At 44.8% G+C, this 20,812-nt stretch overlaps 1 protein-coding gene across 4 annotated transcripts in view; it reads left to right on the top strand.

Annotated features, from left to right (window-relative positions):
* The window catches only part of METTL24 (methyltransferase like 24), a 48,112-nt gene extending 27,551 nt beyond the window's left edge, over window positions 1–20,561 (top strand). For all 4 annotated transcript variants that reach the window (XM_037391184.1, XM_037391183.1, XM_037391186.1 and 1 more), the window contains 2 exons: window positions 2,924–3,152; window positions 19,062–20,561. In XM_037391184.1, the coding sequence (XP_037247081.1) occupies window positions 2,924–3,152; window positions 19,062–19,376 (544 nt within the window). In that variant the 3' untranslated portion in view covers window positions 19,377–20,561. The remainder of the gene's footprint in view (window positions 1–2,923; window positions 3,153–19,061) is intronic.
* The last annotated feature ends 251 nt before the right edge of the window (window positions 20,562–20,812 follow it).

The following is a 20,812-nucleotide window of genomic DNA, read 5'->3' as shown; positions in this document are numbered from 1 at the left end:
GGATGTTGTGATGCTCCGTTCGGTGCAAGCTGCAGCCCAGTGGTTTTTCTGAGTGCAAGGCTCTGTGTACCGTGACCCTCTGCAAACCCTGGGAGCAGGGGACAGCCAAGGGACACTGCTCCCTGCTGTGCTGTGCTCTGTCCTGGGTCAGCGTCCCTGCCCTGCTGCCGGTGGGGAGCAGTGCCGGTGGGGAGCAGTGCCAGTGAGCCCTTCCTTCCCACATGCAGGAGGCTAGGAGAGCTGGTCTTGCAGATGCTGTTTCTGCTGCTTTGAAAGCCCACTTCTGCCCAGAGTGCAGGGGACTGTGTGTGACTGCCAACTCCGTAACTAAGCTGTCTTCTCCTTTACAGTAAAAATAGGTCGGTGTCTTTAGCACTTTTAATTTTGCTGTTGCTGGAGGCAGCAACTACTCTCTCCTGATGGTGGGGAAGGGCCTCTCTAGTCTTCTGTGACCTCCACACCTTTCTTTTAAAAAAACCACAAAATCTTTCCTAGGAGACCTAATTTGTTTACCTTTTTCATGCTGTGTTATCCCTTAGCACAATCACCTGTAAGCCAGAAACGTTTCAAACCAGTTCTTTTGGAGATGTTTTTTTTTCTCTCTCCTAAATATTGTTTTTTTCTTAGATCCCTCTTCAGGCATAAACTTGAGCCGATAGCTAGAGTGCCAGAAGATATATCAGCACCTTCTTCACCTTCATCTGTATTTTTTTTTCTGTTTTGCACCACTGTGAACCTCCCTTTGCAGTCCACATAAGTAGCAGTCTGTTTGGAGGCAGCCTGAGGTTTGTCTACATCAAAACCGTTTGGCCCTCTGGATTGTAGCAGCTGGTACTGTTAGAAGTGTGTTATGGGTACATGTATCCATCGGTCACTGGTAGGCTCATCACTCTAATGCTGCCACTGTCCCCAACAATTCACATGTTTTGTCATTTTTTGCCAGTTTCTCATTCCTAAGGGATTACACTGGTCTTTGTCCATCATTGTCCCTTCTTCAGAAAGCCACATGCAGACAAACACATTGATTCATTTTGTTAACTTCTGAACTTTTTTTCCTAATGTGTGTTGAATGTATTAAAAGAAAACTCCTCTCCTGTCCTCCTACACAGCTGTATGAGCTGGAATCCTGTGAAGTGGAGCTGTTCTTAAAAGCACACTGGCCTGATTTTGCAAACCCTGTCTCCTCCTGCTTTCTCAGGATGTTTAAAGGGGAGGATGGTTGAGAGGAGACCTTCTAATAGGCTACCATTACACTGTGCTTAGCCAATATTACAGCAAGCATCATATCGTAGCGGTAACTTCCAAAACATATGCTCTTCCAAACATTGCTTCATGAGTTGGATTCATTTTATTTTATCAGTATGTTATCTATGTAAAATATTTAGTGTTAGCTTAATGTCATAGCATAGTGTAGCATGATTTAAAACATACCATCTTTTACATATTGATGCAAATAGCCAGAATTATTTCAGTCTCGCACCATTTCTAATTTGTAATTGTGGTGTAGTGTAGCAGGTGCTCTGACAGTGCATCCAAGAGTATTGCCCTATAATGGTTTGTGTGTGATAAATAAATGCCATGCTGTTAGTACATAGTGGATATTCTCAATTAGTAAAACTGGTTGAAGTGCTGATTTAAACACTTGATTGACTTCCCAGCACTACATGTGTGTATATCCAACAGCATAATTTTGATTAACTTTAAGGGTTAGTGCATGATTTGAACCACGTTTGGAACAAGCTCAGAGGAGCAGGAATGAATGTCCTGTTTTACACAGTAGGGAAGGTCTGTGGTCCAGACATGTGATGGCAATGGTCAATACCAGAATTTTTTAGTTTTAGTATATTCTGTGTGAACCAGTGGGCTGTAGGAGGTGGGAATATGGCACAGCCTTGTAAAGTACATCATCTCCTTGCAAAGACAGGAACTGAGAAAAGACTGCTATATGATGGGGCTATTAATTTTTATCCTTCTTTGGCATCTTTTCCAAATTACCAGCGGTCTTTCTCTTAAGTCTGTGTAAAAGCTCTGCTACTGTTGTGAACAGCTTATTTTTAAATTTGCTTTTTTATCTGTGTCTTCCTGTGCACAGAGGAAAAGAGGCATTTGATTCTTGTGTCTTGTCCCTGTTGGTGGTCATTGTGACTCATCATGGTAACAGTAGATTATAGGCACCGTGGGAAATACGCCTGATTTTCACAAAATGGTATTGTATAAATTTTAAATATGTTTGCTTTTCTGCTTATGGCTTGGTTATTGGAATTTTTTGCAGTGGGTAGTAAGGAAAGTATTGTAATCTTTAAAAGAAAAAGCAAGTTGAAAATAGGAGAATATATACGTATATATACAAAACATAAATGGAGGAATAATGTCAGCACAAAGGTTCTAAACATTTAATTTCCTTTTTATAAATTATGTCAGCTTCTGAATTAAGAAAAAGCTCTTTGGAAAGTTTATCACCCTGGCTAAAGGTGGTTTAGTTCTTGCCTTGAAAGGAGCCCTTCATTCTAATGCAGTATATTGCATGGAATTTGAATTTTCTGGTGAGGTTAGTTTGTCTAATCCACTCCAGTAGTTTCATTCAATAAATGAAAAATTTCATCAGAAGTTTCTTAAGGTCAGTTATGAATGTGACATTGGAAAATGTTCCTTTAAATTTCCTTTATCTAACTACTTATTCTGAGTCTTCAGCAGGTACTATTGTGGACCCTTAGCTTTATTTCTGGTTATCGCATCAGAATTAGGGTTAGATTGTGCTCAGTGCTGTGGACATATCCCAAGAAGGAGCACAACAGCTCCTCCAGTTTGCTTCAGAAACAAATAGGTTGGATTTTTACCTTCTTTTACTGTGAATCCTCAAAATGTCCTACTCACAAATAGTTCTTTTTGCAGCATTAATAGTTATATCTTTTCTGTTTCGTAGGCTAGGCAATGATGACAACCAGTTTGAGATCAGCATGGCCAACAGTGGATGTGAGGTTCATCGATTTGACCCCAGCATCAAGTCAGCACACATTCAGGAGGGTCGGCACCTCTGGTATCATCGCCTGTCCATTGACTGGAGGGATCCCAATCCAGCCATTGCTGCTCATAAACTTCACAGCAACACGAAGAAGCTGGGCACAATACTGAATGAATTTGGGCATCAGAAGGTAAGGACTTGGGGGGTCAGGTTTCTGACTGCAGGTTTAGGTGTTGGGAAAGCTGCAGAGCTTTCTCCTTGCTGTCTTAGAAGTTTGGGCACTTTCCAAGGCTATCTCCTGACAATGGATCTTTCTTCAGCAATAGTCGTAATGCATTTCTTGTAGGCATGCCTTTTCTGTCGTGCTTTTTCTGTGTGCTGATAACAGCCACCTTGATTTTCAGTCGCTAGCCATACACTAAATACTTTCCTCCTCCTCCCTTCCTTTTCTCTTCAACTAGCTGGTGACATTGGGTACTAGTATTTTCAGTCCTGTGGAAGTTTTGGTCTTTGCCTGAGTATGAGTGCTGAACTATTCATACAGCCAAGTTTATAAAGAGAAAAAAAAAATATTTGCAGGAATAATTAGAAGAGAAGAGCTAATGGACGGGTTGTTTACAATTTCAAGGTCACTGCTCCTAATTACAGTCATCCACAACAAAAACATCCTGTTTTAAAATTGGCAGCAGTCTGTGGAGTTTTTTAACATTTCCCAGTTTGTTTTTAAGAAACTGTAAAGACATCAGAAATCTTCAAGCCTCAAATAACTGTTGCCAGAATACATTTGAGGAAGTTCCTTAGGTTGTTTTTGAGTTTTTCCTTCAGAGGGTATACAAGCATGAATTCAAATGCGAATATACTTCATTGCCTGCAGCTAGTTGTGCTTGTATTTGTTTTTTAAGAAATAGGCAGTGTGAGTTAAGGAGGAGCTCTTCTGTATGATTTAGAAAGCAAGCAGTGTAGTGTTTGTTTGGTTTCATATTATAAAATGCAAGATGTCTTTTCAGTTCACTTCTTGCTTTTCTTCAGTATTTTCTTCTGGTTCAGCTCTACTGATTGGACCATTTTGAAGATAAGTGCAGAAAAAGGCTTTTTTCTACTACTTAGTCATACTGTAACTATATTGGGCTGTGCATTAGTGAAACATCTGGGGGGAGAGAGAGAGAGATGGCTTTCCTTTGATGTGTGCCTTACATTGATTGTTTTGATTTTAGAAGAATTAGTCATAGAGCAAATGATTAATGACCCGATCCAGAAAAACCGTATGAGTTTTGTGATATACCAGACCTGCTGAGAACAGTCAGTTCTCAGGTTATCATGGTTATACAGAGTGATTGTAAGACCTGTGAATGAGAAGGGTGTAGCTATGAATTCTGAGTATGTGTGTAACTTTCTGGGTGAAAGTTACCTGACATGAAAGCAGCCGGCTGGAGGGCTACCCAGGAACATAATGCACATGTAATACATGCAATTAGGCTTTCCCCAAGCTGCCTACCCATGGCATAGGCTTGGTTCAGTTGGTGTGTTGGCACTTTATGAACAGTGTATACAGCCTCTTGCTCTATTCACATTCAGGTAGCTCCCCTGTGCAAAACTACGGCATTAGTGAAGTCAGGAGCTGACTTTCTTCTGGTGAAGATAAAGGTGTTATATACTCTGTGATCTCCTGTTACTTCCTATTTGTGAAATACCTGAATGGGCTGACTCTCCTCACATCGTTCTGTTTAATTTTTCTTTAATTTAGAAGGCAGCCTGAGAAGTTGTGTGTTGCGTAAAGACACTGATAAGCTCCGATTTATGAAGAGCACATCAAAGTAAATGCTGTGACATTCATGTTTTCATTCTTCTGGTGAATGTGAGTAGAATGTTCCCTTGACTCAATAAGTAAGTTAATTCAAAACAGTTTCACAGAATATTTTCCAAAGCACTTTTTTAAATTAGAAAGTTAAAACACACTCTTCATCCCATTCTTTTTAATTTTAAAAATCCTTCCGCCTACCCTCAAAGTTGTTCCATTCCCACTTCAAGGCAGGAATTTCAGGCAGCTGCATTTGAAGTTAGTGCCTCATTTTCTCCTTGCTTTTATTCTTTAATATTTGGGACTTGATCCAAGACCATCCAAGTTACTGAGACTATTTCCACTGACGTCACAGACTTTGGATTGGGATGATGAAGAGAGGACAGACAGGGCCTCCTGGAGTTCTTGCTGTTGTAGCCTTTACAAGAAAACATGCAGTTTGGGGATTTTGTGTGCAAGGGATTCGAAGGCTCATTTACACACTGGCTCAGATGAGAGCACACCTAGTGTTCTGCAGTCAGTACTGGGACCTCATCCACAGAAGGGGAAACCTATCCTGATATTATGGCAAGAAATACAAACAGGTTTTTGGTGTTAGAGTGGATTTGAGGAAAGATTAAAATAACTTATCTTTCTAATTGGCTATGGGGTGTAACAGTCCTCAGTTTTCTGGGGAGAGTAAATACCCTGGAGGTAGAGGATTTATCTAGTACTATATTAGGATGAGACTGACAGAGGAAACATGTAGTCAGAGTGTTTTGGGGAACTGTTAGAGTGTGAAATCTTTTAAGCCCTGGAATAATCCCCGAAGTCATGAGAGTCCTATTTCCTGGTACAGAAGTCTAAACTGAAAATTTACTGGTCTGTCTTCTGAAAAGAGCAGTATTTTATCAGCCATAGGAAAAGATAAAGATGTAAAAATCGATCTTGCTCATCTCTGCCCCCCCTGGCCCCCAGTTTTTTGCTGAATATGCACTGTGTAGTAGACTGCTGATGAACAGGGGGGAAATGGGAGAAAGCCACTGAATGCACAACATTTTCTTTCTTATTGTAGTGGAGTTCACCTTTATGAAAGCTTTCACTTTTATATTCTCTACCTACCTACTGGGGTGAGGATGCTACAGTGCTGGTATTTCCCGTGGATTAGTGACAGCAGGGTGGGGAACTTCCTTTGTACAGAGTTGCTGGATAGTTCAAGTCACAAGGGATCTTGAGAGACCTGTAGTTCAATCCCCTGCTCAAACAAAGCAAGGCCAGCTGTGAAGTCAAACCAGGTCGTTCAAGGCTTGATCCACTTTGGTCTTGAAAACCACTGAGTTTTGTCCAAAATGGAGACCACACAACTTCACTGAGCAAGCTGTTGTCCTGGTTGATTGTCCTCATCGTGAAAAAGTTTCTCCTTATATGCAGTCTGAAAGCCCCCGGTTTCAATTTATGCCTCTTGTCTCTTGTTCTAAGCACTGTTGAAGAGCTTTTCTCTGCTGACTTGATGACCCCTTTGTAGACTCTACAGGCTGATGTTAGTCCCCCACAAAGCTGTCTCCTGCCTAGGTTGAGCAAGCCCTGTTCCCCCAGCCTCTCCTTGTGAGGCCAAGTCCCCAGCCATCTTGGTGGCTCCCAGCTGAACTCACCTCAGTTTATCATTGCCTGTCTTGTGTTGTGGGGACCAAAACTGGATGTAGTATCTAGATGCAGTCTCACAAGTGCAGGGAGATAATCACATCCCTTGGTCTATGGGCCGTGGTCCTGCTAACGCAGTCCTGGAATGCTGTTGGCCTTCTTTGCACTATGACCCCCAGGATCTTTCTGCAGAGCTGCTCCCCAGCCAGGCAGGCAATCCCCAGTTTGTATCGTTGCAGGGGGTCCTTCCTCCCATGGTGCAGGACTTGGCATTTGTCCTTGTTTAATTTCATCAGGTTCCTGTTGGCCCATCTCTCCAGCCTGTCTGGGTCCCTTTGGAATGGCAGTTCTGCCCTTGACTGTGTGTATTGACTGGTCCCACCAATTTGGTGTCATCCACAAAACACAGCAAGAGTGTCATCTAATGCCTCCTCTAGATAACTGATAAAGATGCTAAACAGGATGAATCCTAGTAATGACCCTGTACACTTTACTTGTAACTGACCTCCAGGTAGAGTACAACCCATTAACCACTGCCCTCTGAGCCCAGCCATCCGACTAGTTTCTTAATTATGTAGTTGTCTGTTCATCCAGGCTATAACATTCTGACTTGGATACAGGATTACTGTGGGAGACGGTGTCAAACATAGATCCCAGTGCTCTTCTAGACTAATCACAGCCAGTGCCATAGTCTTGCAAGGGGATCATCAGTCTGAATTTCAATTACAAGGAGGCCAATTCAGCTGAGTAAATCATTTGCCTAGTCCCAGCATAGATTTGCATTGTGTGTGGTATCAATGTCTTTCTCAGAAGGTTGCGATGTTCCATGTAGCCCATATTTTAGTATGCAATAAAACTTTAGGGGGAAGACCATGTTGAAATGCAAGTAAGCTCTTCCCACTCCAACATTATCCCTTCTACAAAAAGTCCTAACCCTTAACCAGAAACTCAAACCAAGCTACTATGTGTATTCTGTATTCCAAAGGTTACGCTATAAAGCAAAATTAAAAACCTTTGACAGAAAGGCTCTGAGCAGCAGAAGCAAGAGTTCATTCTGTCCTCAGTGGGCATGCATGAGTAAGTCATGCGTGTTCACACATGCAAACTCTTACTTCAGTAGTAGTTTTCTTCTTTCTGAAGCTCTGTAGGACAAATCTCATGCGGTGCCATCAGTGAGTGGGGTGACTATGCATTCCTTAGCAGTGTAGCTCAGCAGGGGATGAGATGGTTTCTTGGAAAACAAACTAAGGTGGAAAGGAGAATTTGAGAACACAAAGTAAAACCTTCATTAATCAGGAAGTGCTCATAGGTGTAATTTTCAGGGGACAGCGGAGTTGTGTTCAGCTTCTGCCATTCAAGTAATCTTGAACAAATTGTGTAAGAGACCAAACTGTGTCATTGTTTATTATGAAAAGAAATGCAAAGCAGTCTTTGAGTCCTGATTTTGATTTGAAGGTTTTAATTTACACCAGCCCTTCATGAAGATTCTTTCCTGTGACAACCTGGCTAACAGGTGTCTGCTTCATTTTATTGAACAGGCCGAGATTTAGGGTTTCAAAAGGAGAAACCTCCTCCCTTTCACCTGTTATTTAATACTTGACACAACTTCAAAACACTACACCCTGAAGCCATTTTGATAATAACCTCGTCTTCTCCTAGCCAAGTAATTTATCACTTGCTGCCCTCCTAAAGCGGATGACGTAGGTTCTGTTTCATGCTGCACTTTCAGTTTTGTGAAGACTGGTGTGAAAGGGCAAAGATTAAAGAAAATCAATTTACCATTTTGGTTTAAAATTGGCTCTGTTGGCAATACACAAATAAATGTAAAATAAAAGCCCTGGGAAAACTGTATAACAACAGTTGTGCATGGAGATTTGATTAACAAAACAAAAAATATAACTCTCCAGATTGGGAAGAGTCCTTGTTCAAATTTTGGAGCAACCAAATCCATGCAGTTACTCTTTACTATGCACACCTCAGGACTGCAGGGGCCGGAATAGTCTTTTGAATTCTTGACCCTGCCTAAACAAAATCATGTAGCCTTGATTATCCCTTACCAAGGGTAGGCTTAGGTATTGCACGGGGAGCCTAGGAGTTAGTTGGTGTGATAACTTCCCTAGGGGGCTGCCATGCCCAAGTTCAATGTGGGGATGCCACCAGTGTTTTATAAACTCAGCTCAGCTGCCGTCTTAACTCACAGAAGGTCCTCGGTACCAACTCATAAGTGCCTGCAGACTGCTTTATGTGCTGATGTGGAAGCCTGAGCTTGGGATGAGAAGCCAGGGGCTCAGGAACCTGGGAACTGCTTCAGAGGAGGTGAGTCCTTGTCACTGTTGCTGCTGCACCTGGGGAACAGCCCCTTCACCTTGCTGGAGTGAGAGGCACAAGTTCAGATCTGTGCTTTGCTGAGTCTGGCTTAGCGTCAGAAAGACCAAACGAGACCAACTCTTGAATTGCCACATCATACAAATCCTTAAGTAAATGTTTGGGATTATGTCTTGAAAGGGCTTAATTTTTTTCTTTGCTTTATTATGCTTATTTGGGGCTTTTCCAGAATTTCAATTCTAGCAGGAAAAAGCCCAACCTTCATCTGATTTTTAGCCTCATTATTTTCGTGTCCAAGTTTTCTTGTGCAATCAGTGGTCTTTAGGCTTAAGTGGCCCTTTTTCTGCAGCTGTTATTTACCGTCCAGATACATGTGTACCATACAGATATAGTTGTGAAGAACAGCCTTTGCTTTGGTAGGGCTATCATACCGGCCTCTTTAAGTTTCCTGTATTTCCCATAACATCTTACTAGTGTTTTGCTGCCCCTCCTGCAGCTGGGGCATCAGCAATCAGTACTATTCAGAATTCCCAATGGGTTTTCTTGCTAAGGCTCAGGCTGCGACCGCCTTATTCCCTTTCTTCCCCTGAAACGTCTGCACTGCTACCACTTGTCATCTCATTGGCTTTTACGTGGATGCATCAGACTGGCTCTTTGTTGTATCAGATTCTGCATGGCACAGAAGAGGGAGTTTTGTCCCAGACTACTGATTTTTTTAAAGTGTTAACGGCTGACCCTGGCCTCTTTGTAGTAGGAGTAACTCTGCACAGTAAAGTCCCACATTAGTATGGGACTCTTTTGCACCAGGCAGATGTAATGCCATAGCTGTAAGAGCTTCTGATATAAATAAATGACCTGCCAGTGGATGGAGGAGCATGGAACTCACCTCCATTAATTTAAATTTCTAAATTTGAGATAGCTGTTGAGGTCCTCATGAACTGCATCTTAATGGTTTCTCTTGAGTTTATCTCGTTCAAGGGCAGATGTTTAAAACAGCCTGGATGATGTGACCTGCATATCTGAAATAGCCCTTCAGAAGTTCCTGTTCTCTGTGGTCTATAAAGGGAGTTTGGACAACTGGTTTGGGTTTAGATGTCTAAGGCTGGGTGAGGTGCATCCTATCTTGAGTGACTTGCCCACAAACTCAGCTCGATGCTCAGCATCTTTCTGTCCAAGATGCTGTCTGTGCTCAGCATCTGTCTGACGAATCCTAAGATCAGGACTTCAAAGTTCTGCAAAAAGGTCTCACATGCTGATTTCTGTGCTGGTTGTGCTGAAAGGGAGAATGCCGGAGATGATAACATTGGGCAAGCTAGCCAAAAAATGTATAGTGTTGTTGGTTGTTGTTTTTTTAAAGTCATTCCATTAGAGCAAAAGCTCAGAGTGCTGGAGAGCATGTTATTCTGCAATGAGCATCTGCCTCTAGCTCTGTAATTTGATTTATGAGTTCTTGTGAGACTTACTGCCCGTAACACAGGCATTCAGTCCTTTCGAGGTTGTGTTTGTACATGGTGGGCCAGATGCATTCTCTGTGTAATGTGACCAATTTCCTCGGAGTTACACAGAGCTGCAGTCTGAGCACTAGCTGTTGCTGTATATGAACCTTTTGTTTGGGAGTGCATCAATGAGCTGATGAATTTTACTCCATTTGCTGAAAAGGGGCAATCAAACTGGTGCAGATGTTTCCAAAGCTGCCTTCTGCAATCTCGTAATGGTTGCCCCTAAGTGATTTACAAGCTCCTGACACACAGTGCTTCTTTCCTGGATGTATATATTTTTAATTTTAGCGATAATGAAATCAAGGTGGTAATTGCCTTGTATTTGCTTAGTCAGCTGAGGCTGCTGTTGCATGAAGTATTTTAACTGTAATTGGATTGAAGAATTTGGCTGCAAGGAGAAACAGGCTTGACATCCTCATGTTTCTGGAAGCAAAGATCTTTGGACAGTGATTTACTGCTCACCACCTCTCTCGCTGTCTGTGTCGTATGCAAGGAATGCCTCATACACATTCCCTTACAAGCTTTTCTCTTGGTCCCTTGCATCTCCTTTTGCCTCATTTAAATTCTGTCCACCAGGAGCAGTTCTCAAGATACTGTTAAGAATAGTGGTGTTTCTAGGGAGTGACCTGGAGGTGCTGTTTAGTATGCAATTTTCAGGCATGTAGCAAAGATCTTTTTAATTATACCATTGGCTGAATGTGGTGCGATCCATAACCTTTTCTTCTAGGAAAATGGCTAGTGCAATGTCTGAATTGTAATGAAAGTATTTTGCTGTCGAAACAGAGTTTATGCAGGTCATCTTATAAAAAAAAAAAAAAGGCACTTTCAAAGCATATTATCGTCTGCTAAAAATTAGAAAGGAAGGAGGATTTTTTTTTAGGCTTTTATTTTCTTTTTTTGTTGCCTTTGTTGTGGTTGTTAAGACACTTAGAAAAAATCAGGTATTAAAAATCTGCTTTCCCTCAGCTTTACAAGAGGGCTGCACAAGCTGTGTTCAATTCCCAGCACAGTTTGGTGCACTAATATGCTGTTCCACCTTCTCTTCGACAGCAGCAGCAGTGTACCGCTATTTCAGTGTCAAACAGTTGCGTTCAGAAGAGCATGGCACTTGCCGCAGGCACCACGGAGCCATCATTGGTATGCTGCTGCTGTAAGAAGCCAGTCACTCCTGGTTCCCTCCTCCTGCTGAAACCGGAGTTCGGCAGGAGCCTGGGGAACCTCCCCTGCTTCACAAGGTGGTACCAGGTGCATGGCACCTGCCAAGCTCAGACCTGTGTTCATGCTCCCCAGGTCCTGCTTAAGCTATTAACACCAGCTTCAGCACAGGAATGGAATGTGAATCCGTCTGGTTTTGATTCAGCTAAGGTGCTGTCTGCTCAGGGTGCTGGTCCAGGACGTGACACTGGTTTTATGAGAATTGAGAGCAACCCTTTTCCATAAGCATCCTGGGCTTTTGCCGCTACCCATCTTTCTCACAATTTCCAGGGAGTAATTGACATTAAAAAGTCCTTCAGATTTTTCAGAATTCAGACATTAAAAAGTCCTTCAGAAAAGTGCCTTATCCAGAGCACTTAAGAACTCTCTAAAAAAATGTCATTTGTAGCTTATCCCTCTTCCTGTCCCTGTTTACAAATTCTTGTCATTGGAATTGGCCATCTCTTGTTTGAATACTTTCATCTTGGTGTCTGAATCCTTTCTGGTCTCATTTTTGACCTGACAGCAGTTTAAGGTATCCCTCCATTCTCAAAAATTTGAGATCTGGAGGTGAAAGCCATAGCAGCTCACCTTTCCCCTCCTCACTGCCTGTCCCAAGGTGAAATCTGATAGTCATGCCACCAGTTCAGGGTGTTCCTTATTCACATTTTCAGGAACACACGGCTTTCCTCCTGCCATGGTTGCAGGCAAACAGCAGGGTGGGCAAACAGTGAAGCAGATCTGGTCTGGCAGGTTGGCACCCTGGACCAGAAATGAAGTAAAACAGGTAGATCCCCATGAAGGGGTGTGCTTTTGAAGGAGTTTATTGCAGTGGTTAGTGCAGATGTAATCCAGGTCCTCCACCAGATTTAACTGTGCAGTTAAGAGTGGGCCTGCATGTTCTCATCCTGCAAGAGATGTTCTTTAAGGTGTGGTGAACATTAAGATGGGACTCTGAGCCCTTTCTTCAATTCCTTGCATTTTAAAGGCCCCCATGGGCACTTTATTAATAAACAACAGCAGGTCTTGTAGCCAAAATGCTGTTTACTGTGTAAGCCATTTTACAGTAGCCTGAACCCTCTGTCCCTTGCATGGGTGCACACACCCACAGGTCTTCCTCCTCAGGCTTCGGGATCAGTTGCTGGTTATTTGCCTTCTAACGCAAACGTCCTGCCCCAGCTGCCCTCTCATCCTGTCATAATGCGTTTGTTATATTGCTGCTGGCTTTCACCTTTAGCAAGACCGGGATAACGTGGCTTTTATGTAAGCACAGAGCTAGGTCCCACTGTCCTTGCGTGGTGCTGGGGCAACACAAACAGACTGCAAATGTTTGTTCCCCTTTAATGAAGAGACTTGAGGGTCCAGCGTACAACATTTATTCTTTTGAGTAAACATCCGTTCCCACAGGCATCCAGCAGCGTCTGGCAGAGAAGATCAAAAGATCAGAAATGAAAGGATTTTCCTCCCTTTGTGAGGGGAGTGGGCAGCGGGACATCTCCTGTGAGATTAGATGGGTGAATGCGTCCTTTGCAAAGCAACTCATGCGCTCGGCCAGGGCTGTGTGCGGAGCAGCTCTACTTCCAGCCCTGGGCTGTTGGCTGCTGGTGGAATAAATGCGCTGTTTAAAGTGTCTGTTTATAGCACGGGCTTTGGCGAGCAGAGCTCTTGCTGATGATCAGGCTGATAAATAATTTAAGATCAGGGTTTCTGCAGCTCCCTTGTGGGGTTTTTTCCCACTTGGGCAATCTGGCCATTGGATTGAGGGACCCGGTGAGGGGATGTCGTTTTCATCTTCTTCTGTACGACAGAAGAGCCATGCAAACTGAGAAAGATAACACAGTGCAAACGGGAGCTGGGGCACAGTGTTTCTGAGCAGGGATGCACACTTGTGAGCTGCTGCCACCCTGAGCAGGCAAGAAGGTCACTGTTTGGGGGCTCATGTCCTCATGCTGGCTCTTCATCCTGTTTCCTCTGAGAAGGCATCATGTTGAGTCCTTAGCTAGTGGTAAGGTTCCCATTGCCTGCTCTAGAGACTGGTCTTGGTTTAGAGACGGGGAACCAAGATCTTTGATGCTCAGGAATTTTGTGAGGGGAAGGCCCTCTCCCTCAGCATTGTCTGTGTGTAGTGCTGGCCTGCCCCATGCTGAGGGCTTGTAGACTGTGTTCTCTGGCTCACTGTACAGGAACCTTGGTCTTGCTGGATGGCAAGCTAGACAAGATGTTAAGCACAATACCTGTAGCTTTAAGGTCATTATAGCATAGTGGTAGCTAAACCCATCAAACCTGTTTGAAAATCAATTCAGGCTTGGGGACATGTATTATTTTATGACCAGAAGATGATTAACAAGTGAGCTGCCATCTCTGGCTGGTCCAGTGCCCAAGTGTGACTTAAGATGGGAAGATGCCAAGAACTAATCCTATGGTGAAGAAAGATGTTTGTGATGACAGGAGGGCCACAGGTGAAACCCTGCAGCCTCCTAACCAATGCAGCCAGGGAAAAAGGGTTTCAGGTCGTGCTGACCACCTTAGGCAGGTGACGGTTGTTTGTCCAGAGATACTTTGGTCCTCTGGTAAAGTGGCATTGGAAAAAACCTCCTGCCAGCTCAAAGGTCTGTTCTTCTCTGCCTATCCACTAGAGTAAGTGGCATCATTTAACTGGGCTGGACTGGAGAGTGGTATGTGTCTGTCTCTTTCTGTAATGAGTCTTCAGACAGAAATTGCTTCCAGACGGAGAGAATATGTGGGAAATGTCTTGGCATCAACAACCAAGGAAAGAAGTGCAGAATAAAAGTGCTAGGTCACCCCCACGCCTGGGCGCTGTGGCTGTTGGAGGTAGTCACTTAGGGTGCCCGCGTGGGTCCTTGTTGGGACCAGTTCCCCATGGGACAGCATGAGTAAAGTGCGTGTAGTGTTCCTGAGCACTCAGCTGAGATTGGTGCCTCCTGCCTGCACAGGGTGGGCTTTCTGAATGGGTATGTTTGTCTGTCTGGGGCCACTACCGCTTCTGGAAAGCTGTTACTATACTGACAGTTGGCCATCAGAGAAAGTTAAATAGATTTTCTTAATATGACTTTGAAACATTTTCTCCACCTGAAGTGGTAAGCATAAAATGACTTGATATCCTGCCCCTGCTGTGTAACATTTTTGTGGAAGCGCATCACTGAAACTGGGAGAAAAAAAGACTTCTCTGTCACTCGCAAGTACGAGCAAGGATCAGCAGTAAGCCTGTAGAGGAACAAAGCTCATCTGCACTCGCTGACGGTTTTGTTTTGGTGATGTCTGTATTGTATGAGTGATTTCAGCTGGACAGTTGCCCTTTACTGTGAAAAAAGACCGAAGACTGTGTAAGCACCCAACTGCACAAACCAGCTTTGTGGCTTTGTTGCCTTAAGCAGATACTTGAAGATGTGCCCGATCTGTCAGGTTGGGAGTGAATACTCTCAAATGACACATTTGTCCCGAGTTGTTTTGAAGTTGGCCATATGGACTGTCACAGAGGGAGGTGTAAATGTGAGTAGTAAGGAAGGGAAGTAATTTGAAGAATTGCTGCTGTTTGGAGCTGTGCATCACTGGCCAGCAGTGATGGACTTGCCTCCTGATTTTAGTATCTGTGTATCTCAGACGGTGCCTACAGCAGTCCTGGTCTTCCTGCTGGGTGGCTCAGAGCGAGCTAGGATGGTTCCCCCTCCCGCTGATTGCAGGGAGCGTGGGGACAGGCGGTCACAAGCTGCTGGGAGCGTGACTTGCTATTAGGCTACGTGGCATCCTGTCTGCCATCAATTACAGCCTCGGCTTGGAATAAAAGGGAATGAAAGGGACGTAACATCCGAATGGTAGCCTGCTGGTGAGGAGAGGCTGTGGGTGCATTTTGAAGGGAAAGAAAGGGAAGTATCACGCTGGAAGGTCACAGGTGGGAAAAGAGGAAAGCTACATTGCAAAAAACCACACTTAACCTTGTTTGTTACCTGCAAAGTTGTGTGCTATCAAAATATGAATTAAACAGCTTTTTGTAGAGTTTTGTTTGCTGAAAATAGGGAATTGTACTTAGGTGAAGAGGGGAAAAATTGATGCGTAAACAAGCAGAGTTTGTCTTACTGTACAGCTGATGTCAAAAAAACCCCAGTACCAGGGAGCTGGAGCAGAGGGTTATTTCTCACAGCCTGAAATCCTGAGTGCAGCCGTGTGGTTCAGGAGGATGGGGTAGTTCTGTGCAATGCTCCTCTGCTTTTGAAAGCTGTAACCAGCTCTCCTTTCCCTGCTCCCAGCTTATGCCGCAGGGCTGCTCCCACAGAAAGGGAGGGATCCTCCTTACCTGACCTGTACTGCATTTGCTGGTTTTGCCTTTCCTGGCTGCTGCTTCCACATGCTGAGTTCGTGCTGGAAGTAATACAGCTAAATTGCTTCCTCCAGCTACTCACTCTCAATTGACTCTTCTCCACCGGGAGCTTTAAATGGTGCCCACGGGGCAGCGCAGAGCCTGAAATCCCTGTTAACCCTGGTATTTCAAAAACGATCAAGGCAAACAAAGCTCTGATCTCTGCTTTAGGAAATGATGCACAGTTGTAACAAGTCATTACCCTAAGAAGAAGAAATGAGCCTTCATGCAGCATGTGTTAACCTTCACTAACTAAACCAGATTCTTTTTCAGCTGTTTGATGTGCTTGGTTGTGCATGAGAAAAAGCATTTTTTTTTTTCTTTGAGTGTAACTGGTACAATGCTGTAGCACTTTTTCAAGGTATCTAAACTAAGAAAACATTTTAAAAATCACATTTTTTACTTTTCTGTGCTAACCTGGTTAGTTTGTGGAAGATAAGAGGAACTAGCCTTCGTCTGTAAATGCATGAAACTGGTGGCCAGTCATCTGCCATCCTTTACCTTCAGGCACTGTAGATCTTTGCCCTCCAGGATTTACTCCCAGCAGCAGACTCCAGCTGTGCTCCCAGGTGAATTAGAGCTCTGAATGTATAGCTTTGTCCACCAAGCCTTTCACTGGCACTTTGAATCAAGGCGCTTAGAGGGTACTAGTGCATTTCTTACCAGTAGTGTGCTGCTTATATTGATGGCAAATATTTCCTGCACAGTCTGATCATCACAAAGTATGCATTCGGTGTTAGCAGGATGCTTGTTACTCACTCAGATATAGCGACACAAAGCTGTTCTGCCATTTATTTTACCCTATCCGTGGCATAAAATGAAGATTCTGGGGTGAGATGGACACCTTGCCTGGAAGGCAGTCGTAGAAGTTGGTGGGCAGAGACAGGTGCCTTCCTGCCTCCAGGTCTCTCAGCAGTGCGGGATACTAAAGGCAACAAAGAGCCTCTGGTTTGTGTATACAGCACATCCCCACTAGCCTTGTGTTTCTTTCGTGGTCATTTCAGTACGTATTTAAGCAGTTATTGTGGTAACTCGTTTTTATCCTACTGAAACATTGGTTAGCAGCCACTCTTTGGGTCAGTTTTGCAAATACAGTGCAGAGCATGCAGAGAGCCTGCTGAGCCGCCAGAGCAGCAGTTAATGTCACAAGAGAAAAACAAACCAACCTGGATGATGACTGGAACATTACCATGGGAAAAAGATGTCCTACTGTTATCGTAAAGCAAGATCATGGGAAAACAAAAGCAAACATGTAGAAACATTTCTCCTCCCTACCCCTGCCAAAAAAAAAGAAAAGAAGTTTTTGAATAATTTGTCTCCTTTCAAAGTTACGGAAGTCTCCCAAAGAAAAAAATCTGTGGTTTCTGAAGTGTGGCACCACAGTCCTATGGCAATTGCACCCATGCGGAATCAACTACCTACAAAATCACATTACAGGTAGAGCTGCAAGCTGGTATCTGAAAAATAAGTAACCTATTTAAAGGTATAAAGGAAAACAAGTGAGCTTCACCGCGAATTACTTCTCCACTGAAATGTCGCGAGCAGCATCATTTACATTCAGCCTACCCTTGAACCCAGAGGAGCGCTATGTTAAGTTGTTTCACTGACTCAGGGATGGACAGACTGGCAGGCTCTTTGTTGCAGAGTCAAGTTAGGAAATGCCAGAGCTAAGGCTGTCTGTGCAGCCTTCCTCTCTGCTCCCCATGCGGATGTGCTACAATACGGGCTTTGATTCCATAATCCCTCGGCCATTTTCCACTGCCCCCCTGCCTCCTTCAGTGTGGAGGAGGCACAGTGCTGCCTTAATGAGCAGACGAGCAGTGGCTTGGTTTGTCATTATTCAGTCTGTGACCATGGACCTCGTTCAAGTCCCAGTCTCCAAGTCCGCTCTGAAAATGCAGTGTTTTGTTTTCAGCTTTTCTACAGCTTGGTCACAGAAGTCTCACAGCCCTTCACAAGCACAACCCTTGCACCCTGCCGAGGGTGTACAGTGGTTAATACCCTCATTTTACAGATGGAGACCAGAAACGGCAAGCATTAAACACCTTCTGATTGTTGCCATCCCGTGCCTGCCCATAGGTCCGGAGCACAGCCCCTCAGCCGCTCAGCCCCGGGTGCCTTCAGTCAGCCGTCCAGAGAAGGAGGGAAGGTAGATATGGCCACCCCTTCCCATGGCCCAGTGGTTTTTGGCTGTGGCCCGTATGAAGCAGAGCTCTGGCTGTATGGGAGAGGTGCTCACAGCGCAAGCCCTGCCCTGCACCCTGGGCAGAGGGGTTTGCAAGCCAGGGCCCAGCCCGCATGGACTTGGCATGGTCTGGCACCAGCAAGGCAGCCTGGCACGCTGTGGCTTAGTAAAACAGTTGCCTGGGCAATGCTTTTACGTCACCCGCCCAAATTTCTCTCCTGTACCTGTCCTGTACAGGTGACTTTTCTGACACGGCTGCAACAGTTAGGGTAGGCTGCCGGAGAGGATCTGGGTTTTTTGGGTTTTAGGTGTTGTTGGTTGGTTTGTTTTTTTTTTAACTATTCTTGACTCTAAATAAAGTCTTCATTTTTCACTTCAAATTCATCCTGAGCGTGAGCAGATGGGCAGAAGCAGCAGCTCAGGGGGAACTGGCAGAGGCAAACCCTGCTCTCAGGGTGGGGGACCTTCCCCTGTTCAGCTCTGGCAAACACAGGCCCTTGAGCTCTGCAGCTGGTGACCACTCCTGCAGTCATCGTTTGGTACCAGGTGCGAAATGGTGGTGAAGTGCTCTTTCTTTATTAAAGCATACAGCTCCCTTCCCCCAGCTAACCTCCAAGCAAAGTCAACCAGCCGTTGTGTTGGGCTGTGAGGGGTTGGATTGCTGAATATCTCACTACAAAATCAAATAACAGTCTAAAACTGAGCGCTTTTCTATTAGGTGTATTTTTCCCTTCAAACAGCTTTCCTGCTATCCCTTTCTTTGGAGGAGCTGCCCTTAAAACCCGGCAGACTCTTTGCACAAGTCTGTTTTGCTTTGCTCCTCCTCACCTAGCATCCGTAGGGGTGCCTGCAAAAGCTTCAGGCAGCAGCAGGGCCGTGGGTAGCTGGTGGCCTGAGCTGCCCATAGTATTCATTTCACTTTGGCCTTCTCCTGTGCTTGTGTGGTTCATGTAGCATCTGGCACACAAGGACCCCACTCTACTGTGATGCAAGTAATCACTGTTAGTGTGTTTTGTTCCGTTGCAGGATTTTGTGATGTCAGACGTTACTGACAATGATTGCGAGCCTCTCATTTTCACATAGTGATGGTGTTTTTGTTGCAGATTGATGTCCTCAAGGCAGATGTGGAAAGTGCTGAGTGGAAAATTTTGGAAAACCTGATCCTGGAAGATGTCGTTGAGCAGATAGGACAGCTGGTCTTTGAGGTGCACATCCACTGGCCTGGGTTTGAGGTCAGCGGCAATGACAGCACCGTGGTGCGGTACTGGTACAGTCTGCTCCGAGAACTGGAGCTGAAGGACTTTAAGCTTTTCCATACCTACAAAGACTTATCAAAACCACAGATGTTTCTGAAAAAGGAAGCCTTCAACGCCAGTAGCTGTTACACACTGAGCTGGGTAAATACAAGATGGACATAGCAGAAAGGAATTTATGATGTGTGACTGGGAGCCATCTGGCCCCGTAGCGTTATTGAAGAGGACTTGGGCATCGCTGGCTAAAGTTGCTAAATATGCACACATTGACTGCTTAAAAAATGGACTGGCTTTTATTTTTATATGTTGTCAAAAGAACGGGCACTGGGAGAAGGTATGTGGTGCAAATTTGTCTAGCGGTATATTTGCCGGTGGGTACCCTGTCTCAGAGGACAGAGGTTTCTGTAAAGGTTTGTCTCGGAGGCTAACGGCATGGCTATCCCGGGCTGCCCCGTGCCCGAGCATCCCTCTGGGGCTGCGGCAGGAAGCTCTGCTCACTGACCTGCGCTGGCCCTCGGGCAGGAGGCTGCTCATGAGGAAGCGCCTTTCTCAGGAAGGGTCAGGTGTTACTTCTCTGTGAGGCAATCATCTTTGATTTGCACCTTCTTTACCTTGGCCTTGTTTCCTGTGGAACAAATTTTAGGCAAGAACAGTACGTTCTTGAACCCACTGGCAAATTTCAGCTGAATTTGGCAGAGGCAGAAACGGCCACCAAACTAAATTCAAACCTGTTTTGCTGAGCAGCTTCTGAGTGCTCTTTAAGGCAGTCTGGCTGCGGGGAAAGCGAGTTCAGCACTTCTGACACAGGAGATGGTGCAACAGAGGGACTCAGCTGCTGGAAAAGCTGCTGTCAGCACTCGCCCTCCTCACCCTCCGGAGGCTTCAGCTACAGAAGTCAGGGCTTCCCTAGTTCCTCTGCTCAAAGAATGGCTTGGTTTAGGTCGCTCTTGCAATGGCTGTAGCAAATGGTTTTTCATCTAGTGAAATACTTATCTAAAAGAGCTGAAAGTGAAGCCTGGTCTTTTTCATTTGCTTGTTTTGGGGTTTAGTTGAACATTTTGCAGCTCCAGCACTGCTCCTGGACACCTGCTATCTCCTGACTACCTTCCTGACACAAGGAGGCCAGACCTTGGGTCTGCACCGATGCTGGCAGAGGCGGCTGGCGCAGGCAGCTGCCCTGATCTGTGGCCATGCTGGTGCTCTGCAGGATGGCGTGTGGGTTGTCTGCAGTAGCCTTGGCTGTTCCCTGAGGAGCTAAGGAATAGGGGCAGCAAAAAAATACGTAGCAGGTTGGGCTTTTTCTTCTCTTTAAAAGAATTTTGACATTAAACTTTGCATTAAAATACAAGATGACACCACGTCCATGTCTTTCATATATGGCCTTTGTAACTGCCTTTAGTTTCTGGCTTCCACAGGGTTCAGTGTTCCTCCCCTTGGTGTGCCTCAGCCCAGAGTTGTGTTTTTAACAAGTCTCTGCTCTTTCTCTGTCCTCATGTTGTTCCTTCTCTTGTAATCCTGGCATTTCTTTCTTTCCTTCCATACCCTCCTTTCCTTTTTCACCCACTCTGCTACCTCAGTTCCCTTATCCCCTCCTTCCCAGA

This window comes from Falco rusticolus, chromosome 6, assembly GCF_015220075.1.
Source record: "Falco rusticolus isolate bFalRus1 chromosome 6, bFalRus1.pri, whole genome shotgun sequence".
Classification (NCBI taxonomy): domain Eukaryota; kingdom Metazoa; phylum Chordata; class Aves; order Falconiformes; family Falconidae; genus Falco; species Falco rusticolus.
Note: the sequence above shows the minus strand (reverse complement) of the source record. Positions and strands in the feature narration are given on the sequence as shown.